This window comes from Capsicum annuum, unplaced genomic scaffold (assembly GCF_002878395.1).
Source record: "Capsicum annuum cultivar UCD-10X-F1 unplaced genomic scaffold, UCD10Xv1.1 ctg63845, whole genome shotgun sequence".
NCBI lineage: Eukaryota > Viridiplantae > Streptophyta > Magnoliopsida > Solanales > Solanaceae > Capsicum > Capsicum annuum.
Genome location: NW_025872931.1, coordinates 17,915 through 29,827, shown reverse-complemented (window position 1 = coordinate 29,827; position 11,913 = coordinate 17,915). Strand labels below are relative to the sequence as shown.

General features: G+C 33.2%; 2 protein-coding genes across 2 annotated transcripts; one reads left to right on the top strand and one right to left on the bottom strand.

The window, feature by feature from the left end:
* Nucleotides 1-198: 198 nt before the first annotated feature.
* On the top strand, nt 199-2,422 carry LOC124893692 (the record flags this gene model as incomplete). The annotated part of the gene is made up of 4 exons (XM_047404594.1): nt 199-318; nt 363-1,925; nt 2,066-2,202; nt 2,309-2,422. Coding segments are annotated over 4 exons (1,934 nt in total), but the record flags the coding sequence as incomplete, so codon positions are not given.
* Nucleotides 2,423-3,831: 1,409 nt separating this feature from the next.
* Nucleotides 3,832-4,440, bottom strand: LOC124893691. Its single transcript, XM_047404593.1, has one exon. The coding sequence runs from the start codon at nt 4,438-4,440 to the stop codon at nt 3,832-3,834; it is 609 nt and encodes a 202-aa protein (XP_047260549.1).
* Nucleotides 4,441-11,913: the final 7,473 nt, after the last annotated feature.

Here is an 11,913-nt window from a genome sequence, read left to right as displayed (position 1 = left end):
AAGAAGCTTCAACGGCAACCCTTTTTCGCGGCCTTCGGTTCTTGCAACCCACAGAGGATTCAATGCTATTACTCCTGTAATAGCCATGCTGGTAATTTCCACTTTCCCGTTGTTTTACTCAATTTTCTTGATTTGAAATATCAAAAATTTGTTGCAGGATTTCTTGATTTACTTTGTTGTTTTCTTGTTTTTTTGTAGATTGGACAAGAGTGGTGTCTAATTTTGGGAAAAGAGAGTTGGGTTCTTCTTCTTTGTCATGGGGTTTTGATGAGAAGGAGAATGAATCCAAAGCAGCAAAACTGAAATCACCGGCAAAGGGTTCCAAGAATTTCATGTCTCTGACGATTTCAGTTTCTTCCAAGATTGCTCAATCCCCGAAAAAGAAAATCTGGTGGAGAGAAATGATCCTGTAAGGACTTCAATCACCTTATCCGACGGTAAATCTACGTTCTTTTCTGCAAATTCTGAAGAACATAATCAAAATTCTGAGAAGGCTATGGAGCCTAAGAAGACTGTTCCTGTTGATGGTTTTCCTTCGGTTACCAAAACCCCAAAAAGGGTAACATTTTCGGAGGCATCTTTAAATTCTGAATCCCTTTCTGATACTATAACAATGGATTCTAACATTTGCAATGATGAACCATTGGTCTCTGCTACAATTGCCTCACTAGATGCTTATCCCTCTCTACCTCTATATGACCCTAAAACCAATTACCTTTCTCCAAGGAAACCCAAGCTAGATGACTGCTACTTGTTTGAGTTACTGTCTGAGAACCTTTCAGACACAGATGGCAGTGAAAGTTCTCGAACTGAAGATTTATTGGAAGAGTTTGATGGTTCTTCTTCAGAAGAGGCGTTCACTAAAGCAACGGTTGATCAAGAAGAGGAACCTGCAATGCCTGTTGCTAAGCAAATTGATGAACCTACACTACCTATTGCTGAGGATATATCTGAGGCAAAAATGAAATCACAATCAAGATCTTCAACAATATTGAGGTTTTTATCTCTGATGTTGGTACTTATGATTGCTTTCTTATCATTCTCAGTAACTGATTCTCCTATAGTTGCTACCCCTAGGTCTATTATAGACTTAAGATTCTCTAATGTCAGTATTCCATCACATATTCTGGTCTTGGATTTTCCAGTCTTAGCTAAGGCTAATAGTTACTTTAAGCAATTCTCGGGTGAAGCGATTTCTTATTTCTCAAAGTTGATTAATGACCTTGGTAGAATAGATGATGTGCATCCGATTAAATTCATGAACTTGACTGCTCTAGAAGAAAGTAGCAATATATATCACGGATATTTGAAAGGCAGTACTGGTAGTGAGGAATTGGATAAAAAGTTTGAACCAATTGAGTTAGAAGAGGATGAAGAATCTGAAACTGAGCTAGATGAGGAAGAATTTCAAATGGCTGCTGATTTAGATGAAGGTGAGGAGGTTGACATTGAAAGAGTGGATGTGTTGGAGATTGAAGAAGCTTCCGCAATTCAATTAGCCAAGGTAAATGGGGCTGATATCTTAGAAAAGGATGTAAAACAAAGAAAGCATGATTTGGTGGAGACTGAAAAAGTTTTTGTTGTCCCAGCTGAGGGGAATGAATTTGATAGTTTAGAAAGGGATTTGCACCAAGGGCTTACAACTTCTAATGTTGAGGTTGAGTTGGCTGAATCCCAATCTTTCATTGTTGATAATGCACTTGAGTCGATGATTGACAATCCTGAAAGTATAGTGAAAGAAATTTCAATTGTTGAAGAAGACCAACCTTTGGAAATGATGGAGTCTCCAATAAGACATGATGAAGATAATGCTGGTGCATATCAGATCCTGGAAATTTCCTCACTTGTACTGAGTTTGCTTGTTGGTACAGTTCTCTACATGAAGAGAAGAAGTGATAAGACTTTGCATCTAGTAGCAGTCTCAAGTAAGAAATTTTCCACTCACCATGTTGTCAAAGAGAAGCATTCCTCTCAAAATTGGCCAACAGAGGTCGATATCGCAGGAGCAAGATGTCGAGCATCTTTCAAATAACTTCATCTCATAGCAAGAAATATCCTAAATCAGAGGTTGATGAGGCTCAGAGCATTGAGAAGAAACCTAGAAAGAGTAACAAGAGAGAATCCTTGGTTGCATCTGAGTTCTCAATGGGTTCACCTTCATATGGAAGTTTCACTACATATGAGAGGATTCCTGCCAAGCATGTGAGTGTATTTAACTTGGTATATTTTATCTTCTTTGAACATAAACAATCCTTTTTGAATAGCCAAATCTATTCTCTTACTTATATATTTTCCTTGTGAAATTTAGGCAAGTGGAGGAGAAGAAGTCATCATCCCCATAAGACGCTCGAGCAGAATTAGAAGCCATGTCAATTTCTCCATGAAGACTCTGAAGTCGCGTCACTGCTGCACTGACAACTGAAGGAAAATTGCTCTTTTGCTTCTCAGTAAATCAGTCTTAATAGGATTTTAACTGAAGTGATTCATGTGTGATTTGTAGGATTTTAATGTTTTAATTAGTTTGCTAATGTTATAATGTTGTTAGTGAAACTTTCTGCATGCTGCCTCCGTTTGTTGAAGTTTCGTTTATTAGTTGAGTATTTCGTGTGGCTTGTGTATAGCACTTTGCTTGACCCTTGCTTCTATGAACTTTTGGATGATCTGATTGTTGGCTTCGTTTCTACTCCATTTTTTGATGAACTTTTCATAGTACAACGTAGTTAAGGAAATTTGATCTCGTAACTTATTTGTCCCCACCTTAAAAGTTAAACAAATGTAACCCTTAACACTCTTTTGATTAAATCATACTCTCGAATGTAGAACTTCTAACCATCTTCTTCCAACTAGATATTTTATTATATTGTGATATGAGAACTTACCTCGAATACTTGTATGGCCAATGACACTATTTCTGAGTTTATGTGAACTAAAACTTTTATGACCGTTTTCATTAATACTTCTAGCCATCTTCGATAAGAGTCTCAGATTTAGTTGAGCAAATGTGTGAGCTTTCAATGACAAATTGGAGTAAGGAAACTCAAAAAATAACTTTTAACATAAGTATATGGAGTGACTCAACTTTAGCTGGATGTTATGGTTGATAGGTGGATCCATGAAGGTACATGTATCTAAGTCTAACAAACTGCAATGGATTCTTTAAGCTAAAACGTACAATATTCCAACAAAGGGACTTATTATAAGTTGGTTTGAGTTACCTGAATAAAAGATGCACATAAATATTGTTACTTGTTTAGGTGGTTACAATATTTACATTTGATTGTTACTTATATCTTATTGTATTGTATGACAGAGAAAAAAGCAATAAATTTTATAGTCAAGAGACAGATCCCTTTACAGAACAACTAAAGCAAATAGTATACAAGAACAATGTCAAACCAGTACCACATCCAAAACTCTTTTTTGGATGGTATTTCCACATGATGTGCCTTCTTCAATGCGCTTATTAAACGGAAAGTATGAACAAATCCCTCGTAAATGAGTCCAACAACAATATATGTCCACTGAGCAACCAGCCTAACATTAGAATGTCTACATCCAAACACCCACTGATTTAACGTCACTATCACAACCTCCACAAGTGAAAAAGAAATTGTAGTCTTGCGCGACTTTATCTCCCAATTCAAAGTAAATGCACCCAGAAGAAATTAAATTTATTCAATCATGAGAACAGAATCGGCAAGCATCAAGAAATCGTTAAAAAGATGAGTCAGAATTAGAAACAGGACAAACATATGTAAACTAGGTCAGAAAGGCTATATCAACCACTATATTTGCAATTGCTCCTATTTGTTATAAAATTCTATTAGTTAATCAAGAAACTGTGACAGCAGAAGGTTTATTGTGGAGGGAAATCACCGTCTCAAAAGCTCCCACGAAATCTTTAACCTTGCTCTTCCCGGTTTCAACAAGCTTACTCGCCGTCTCTTTAATCACATTATTCAACAAACCCTGTACATTCGGATACCTCAAAACAATTTTTCCAGAGATAGGCATGGTATTACTTTTGTCACCATCAACTCTTTTCTTTTTAAAGATTTTCTTTCTTATATTGCTGTCCTGGCTTTCACCCACATGTCGTCCCCATCTAAATGTCAGCCTCCTAGGGCTGCTGGTTTCTTGCTGGAGATCAACTATCTTGCCCCTCCTGAACTTCAGTTTCATTGCCGAAGAATTATTATCATTAGAAACACCTGTCTTACCTTTTCTCAATGTCTTTTTCTGATTTTTCCCAACAGTTTCTGCTTCTGCTATGTGCAACAACTTTTTGCTACTATAGGTGTATTTACCCAATGCACTGTCTGCAGGCTTAACAACTTCCTTTTTATCTTCTTTATTAGACAACGGACGTGATTGTAAATGGGATGAAGACTTTGGTGATGCTTTCACTTTGGGAGTACGTAAAGTTTTCTCAGGAACCATTTCAGGGTTCAGTTTGTTTGTCCCATCTCTCCGCATCTTGTTCTGGTCAGCAGTTTTAAGATTTTATTGCTTCTTACCCTCAAGATCAAAGGTTTAACAGAGGAAGATTTTGGAGGAGATGAAAGAGTTGGCGTCTTCAAAGATTTCTCTGCAAATACTTTAGGCACGATTATTTGTTTTCTATAATTAGCAACATTGTCTTTCTTGCCTCCTGCATCTACACCTCCTAAGATCTTAGATGAAGATTTCATTTTCTTTTCTGTCTCTGGCATCTTGTCACTTGAGGAATCCAATTTCAGAGAGTGAACACTCTTTGGTGGCAGCAGTATCTTTTTCTTTTTTATTTTAGAGGGTTCAAGAGAGTGAACCTTGGGAGAAGGCCTTCGATCGACCACATTCAACTTCTTTCCCTGTCCTAGCGTACTCCTTGGAGGAGCAGATGGCTTTTGATTGACCACGGCCTCTTTCTTTCCCTCTACCAGCATACTCCCTGGGGGAGTAGAAAGCTTTTTCTAGCCCACAGTCATATTTTCTCCCTCTCCTAGTATACTCACCAGAGATGCGGAAGAATTCTGCTCAACCACAGTCACCTTATCTATCCCTCCCTCCATGCAACCTGGAGGAGAAGAAGGTTTTTGCTCAACCATAGTGACCTCCTTTTCATCTTTGAGTACACTCTCCTGAGGTGCTGAAGGCTTTTGATAGACCTCATTTACCTTCTTTCCCTCTTCCAGCATATTCACAGGAGGAGTGGAAAGCTTTTGATTGACCAAAATCCCCTTCTTTTCATCACTCTGGTTACACCCTGAAGTAGTGGAAGTCTTTTGCATGACCACGGTCCTCTTCTTCGCCTCTCCCAGCATACTCCCTAAAGAAGTGGAAGGCTTTTGCTCAGCTTCTGTCACCTTCTTTTTCTCTTCCAGCATACTCCCAGGAGGAGTGGAAAGCTTTTGCTTGACCAAATTCCCCTTTTTTGCCTCTCCCACCAAGGTCCATACAGGACTTTGCTCATCAGCAGAAATTTGTTCTTTCTTTTTGATAGAGGATGCCATGGCTTTGCTTCAGAGGAATGTTTCCTGCCATATTTACAGAAGTCATGGCAAGAACCAGTGGAAGCTCTCAGATAATGAGGAATAACATCTTGTCCACTATCAGGAGCATTCAACTTCCCAGTGGATTGCCTTCTTGTATTGCTGCATTGTAAGATGAAGTAGTGGAGGAGCTGCGATAGCTGGGAAGAACCTTGTTTCCATTACTCATAGATCTCGGTTTTACTGTGCTAATTTTATCTGGCTTACTTCCAGCAAAGTTATTATTCATGCTAGTTACAGGACTCACTAGTTCATCGATGTTATCCTCAGCCATAGAGTCATTCTTCACGCTAGTCACTGGACTTACTAGTTAATCGGTGTTATCCTCAGCCATAGAGTCATTCCTCACACTAGTTACTGTACTTGCTAGTTCATCGGAGTTATCCTCAGCTATCATTCCATAACCCTGGCACCATGAACATATGTAAACATTAGGAAGGATATCCATTAGGTGAGTAATAAAATACAGGATGTACTGCACACTTATGGGACTTCCTCTTGCCTTTTGCCTATATGTCTTGTGTTGCTGAGATCACAACGAGAATAAATTAACATATATATTGCTAATTGAATACAACTATTGACTTATCTAGTTAAGCATGCTGCAATCAGTATCTATAAAGCTTTTTGAATTAGACAGCTGGAGTTAAGAAATTGAAAGGTGCGTCTTCAAACCAAGAAAGACATATAACAAGAGGTTTTTGAAACCTAATTATTCCATTATATTTCCATGAACAAAAAATAAGGTGGACCAAAAATTGTCCACATTAGATATCTACATCTCCATGTTTGATACATTTATTTTGGAATAAACATATAACTAATTGAGTTGTCAAATCTTCATAAATCATATTATTAACAAATCATGATATCTAATTCTGAAAAGTTAAATGCTTATATAATCTCCCTTGCCGGAAAGAAAATGAATGATCCTCTTATAGCAGACCAAATTATTAGTCGGATTAAACATCTTGATCGGTTCCTACACCAACTAAGTAGTGAAAGGTGTTATATCTCATGGATGAAGGTAATTAGCAATTAATACAACTTTACTAGTGCGAGTTGTATTGACAGAACATTGAAATGAGTGAATGCTGAGAATGACTAGAATATCATGCATGCTTGGGGAGGGGAACATGCAGTTTTAGATTAAATAAATGTTCAAGTCATCAATATCTAAGATCAAGCAAATAATATCCAAAAAAGAGATGAAGAAGAAGAAGAAGATAAATATAGATAACTCACCAATATATGCAGAGATTGAAGAACAGGACAGGCGTCTAAGACGGGAGAAACTTTGACTATGTCAAAGTTGTACGTGCTTTCAAATAGCAAGACTAACATCCTAAGGTTTCTAAATATCTGCATCTCTGTTGGGAAGTGTGTTACCTAACAAAAAGGAATACTTCAAGTGATTAGGGTGTTCAAAAGACAACTACCAAAGGAATTTGACAAGCCAAGAAATCATCAAATACCTGAGTATTCCAAGCGGTGACTATTAAAGATTTAACCTGAGCAGGTAAATTTGCTGCAAATTCACAAAATATGTATGGCATTGAAGCATCTCCGCGAAGACTAATTTTTACATGTTCCAACACAGGAACGGAAGAAAAGTAAAATCTTACTCTGTTATTAAAAAAACACTCAAACTCATGTAGTTTTGTAGCCTGAAGATCAATCTCTTCCAATCCGCCACAATCAGCAAAAAGAACAGATGTTACTGTACCGGAGATGCATAGCTTATGCGGAAGATTGCAATATTTTATGATTAACTGATTAAGGTTCAAACACGAGGACAAAATACCCTCAAGTTGTCCCATTTCTAACAGAACGCCCATCAAGAAAAGGGTCTTGAGAGAGTTGAGACGGAGTGTGACACTTGGTTGTACAACGCAAACACTCAAAAACAAGGATTTCAAGGAGGATGCTTGAGAGAGAAGCTCAAGGGAAAATTCAAAAAATGTGTTGCGGTGAAGGTTAATGTATTTTGAGGTAGGAATTTTGCCACAGCTAAAGTTGAGATGTAACCTTTCAACACCTAATTTTGAAACAGAATGCATCAATTGGCCAAATTCACTAGAAAACTTTCTCTGAATGAAAGTGTGCATTTCAAGTTCAACCACTTTACGACCCAAATAAAGTTGCAAAAACTGATTTACTACTTCCAAGAATTTTTTCGGATAGTAAGGCTGACATGTAGAACCTAAATAGTTAACGCCAAACATGTCAAGGCTGAACTGTAATGTAAGCATAGAAGCAACCAGATATCTCCACCTTGTAGACAAAATGCTGGTCTTAACAACATCTTTAATTGTCATACGTGATAGAATTGAAGACAAAACGTCATCTAGTAGCTGACTCGTATAATCCACCTTTGCCTTATCAACATCTGATAGCTGACTCACATAATCCACCTTTGCCTCAAGATCCTAATTCCATTAATTACACGCGCAAGCAAAAATACTTCAGAAGAAATTTTACATAAATCAAAAAAGATATCCAGATTTAAAAATAGTACTACTAGAATAAGTATTTGTTATTGAACCCAAGTTATCTAGAAAAAGGTATAATTGTGCATAAATAACATGCTTTGACCCCTGAATTAAAAACATACAGTTAGTTCATCATATTCACTTGATTACGATATGATTCTTTTCTAATCTTATACAAATTTGTTCTCATAAAACAACAACAAAACTAGAGTTTACACATACATTTGTAGAAGTTTTCTCCTCCTTTTTACTTAACAGTCTTTCCCTCAAAAAATCAATTCCTCCCAATGTAAGTAATCCCAGAATCACTCCTCATGACACAGTAAAATATTACAAATAAACACATACAAAAAAAGAATGAATTTTAATTATCCGAAAGTAAACAATGATCATTTTTAAAGTAAGAGATTTTTACCTAGGTGATCTCTACCCATATCTGTACAACTTTCAGATAACAAGTTCGATTTCAAATTTGGTTGCAAAATTTGTTTACCACTACTTATAAAGCAGCAGAGTCAGAATAGAGAAGAGACACAAAGGGTGAATTTCAAAAAATAGACCTAAATTGGGTGCCTTTTAAATTTTAGTCTCAAATAAAAAAATTTCTTTAAAATAGTTTTTATCTATTAATTAATATTTTTCTGGATAAAATTACTCCTGATTAATAGAGTAAATTACATAAATATTCTTATGGATAACAACTTCATATTTAAATATTTTAACTTTAATTTTTTTTCTTTTTAATTTTACTTTAATTTTTTTTTTTAATTTTCTCAACCCTTACTTTTTTTTCTTTTTTTCTCTCAACTTCTTTTTTTTCTTTACATTTATAGTTTTTATTTCTTTATTTTTATTTTTGTTATTTTTAATTTTTCTTAACCCTTACTTTTTTTCTTTACACCTTTCAACGTTTATTTTTATAAAAAAAAACAAGCTTTTTTTATTTGATTTTTTGTTTTTAAATTTTTCTCGACCTTTATTTTTATTTTATTTTTATCAACCTTTATTTTTTTTTCTATTCTCTCTCACCTTTTACATTTTCTTTGATTCTTGTTTTTTTAATATTTTTCTTCATTTTCCACAATTTTTATTATTTTTATTTTTTTCTTTGATTTCTTCCATTCAAGTTACATCTCATGAGTAAGGTTGACACTATCACATTAAAAAAATGTTTTTCTGCACTTTTTTTTCACTTTTCTTTTGGCACAATTCTATAATTTTTTGCACTTCGACATGTCATTATCATGTTATTTCTGAGTGCTAATCTGTCCGTATCTTTCTAATGTGAATACGTTCTTTTCATCCATCAAATATTAGAGATTAAGTAATATCCACTGACTGCGTAAACTTTTTCTTACACCTTTATGTAAATTTAAAGTCTATTAAAGGCAAATCTTGATATATTTATTTATTTTCTTTAAAAAATAAGTTATAAATAAGGAAAATAACACTACATATATATTTATTTAATTAATGATGAACTTGTTTACCAAAAATACAAAATTCTTACATGTTTTTTGTTTTTATCATCATTGACCAGTTTACAATTTACATGATCTGTTCCTCTTTTACAATTGAAATATTTAGCATCATATACCTTAGGATATCAGTCACCATTGTTATTATTAAAGGGCCGTTTGGTTTAAGGTACAAAAATAAATAATTCTGGGATAGAATTTTTAATGCATGTTTGGTTTGCAATATTCGGGATAACTAATCCCGGAACTAATAAATAGTACCGAGATAAGTTATCCACCTATTTGGTGGGATAACAATTCCATCATTATTTATTCTTGGGATAAAATTAGAAAAAAACACAATTGCCCTCCAAATTCTTAAGATTATCACTTTATATATATATATATATATAAATATAAAATTATGGACAAGTTACTAAGTATGATGACATTCCCTTTCTAACTTAATACATTCTTAAATATTAAATAAAAAAATATTTTTATATTTAGCTAAAAATATTTGAAAATTTAATTTTTTTAAAAAAAATTGACTCTCTAAATATTAATGATACTAAATAATAAAAAATGAAATTAATTCTTTTTCACACTTTTTGATGATGAATTTTTTTAACAAAAAATGAGATTATCAATATTTTATGGAATTTGAAACAAAATAAGTAATTTAACATGAAATATTAGAGATTCATACACATTTAAGAAAAATTTTATTTATGAATATATTATACGTTAAATTTATTTGAATAATTATTATGTTTATTTATATATTTTAATTTCTCTAAAAAATAATAAAAATGTCGAATCCATTATTGAATTACATATTTTAAATTACATAGTTTTATAATCACTTAAAAATTAATATTTTATATATCAATTAAAATGAATTTTAATATTCTATATTATATGAGTGATATGTATTTAAATGAAGTGACATAAGCAACAAATCTTTTACTTTAACAAACTTAAGTTGAAAGTTTTTATTTTAAACTAAATAAGATGTAGTAAGATTTTTTTTAAACACACACGGCATAATCATGGGAAGGCACACGCAGAAAAATTAAAGCTAAATAAGATGAAACTTTTATTTTAAAATACACACGATATAATTATGAAAATGCACACACACAAAAAAAATTAAACTAAATAAGATGAAAGTTTTATTTTTAAGAATAAATATTTAAAGCTTGAAAAGGAATATATATACCATGCATATTACTAGAAATTATGCCGTATTTATGTTATGTAATCTGTTTCTGTGCTTTACTATGTGTTTGTGTGGTATCTCGTGCCTTGAGCCGGGGGTCTATCGGAAACAGCCTTTCTACTTCATCAGAGGTAGAGGTATGGACTGCATACATCTTACCCCCCCAGACCCCACTAGGTGGGAATACACTGGGTTTGTTGTTGTTGTACTAGAAATTTTACCATGCATATTACTTTGAATACAACAAACCAAACACTCAATAAAAAATAATTTCAGCATAACTAATCACAGTATAGCTTATTCCATCACAACTTATCCCAGCATAACTAATCCCAATATAACTATATTCCAAACCAAACGACCCCTAAGAGTAACAAACTATTTTTAAATTGTTAATCCAACATACAAAAATTATTTGCAATAATTTTTTCTTTTGACAGTCAAGTTAGAGGGAAAACAACCTTTTCAAAGTTAAATTGAATTAGATTAATTTAATATTTTAAATAAAAAATTTTAATGTTCAAAAATTATACAAAAAATTCTATAAGTTACAATTTTTCTAATATTAATATGATGAAAAAAGATGAACAAAAGCTATTTTCGCTTTAACTAGATTGTTAAATGAAAGAATTATACGTATGCTACATATAATCTGTTACCCTCATTAATGAACACAAACTATCCTAACTTTGAGAACAAATTAAGAAATTAAAAACTTCAAATAACAAAACAACTCTCTTGACTTCAGTTCTTGTTTAATCATTTTCTTGAAGAAGATATTGTTGCTACTATTATTATTATTATTAGTTTAGTTCTACATGTTTTGCACGTGTATTTCACAATAATCGCTTAAACTGTATACACAAAAATAGCAAATTATCAAAAAATAGCAATTAATGTTAAACTAATTTCATACATATCAAGCTTGTTCGTTTTGACCCTCCGAGATTCAAATTATATCAAACAAAATCATTAACAGTAAAAGAGTATATATAAAGCATCGAGATTGACATAATCCTAAATTAAAGTATAATGGCTGAGAATTTTGTATTATAAGTTGGATAGAATACCAAATTTATTATTATTAATTATAAATAATTTTATGATACAGCTACACAAATTTAACTTTGTCTGAGCCGGGATCTTTTGAAAGCAACCTATCTGTACGAGGTAGGGATAAGATCTGCATGCACTTTGCTCTCTCTTTGAAT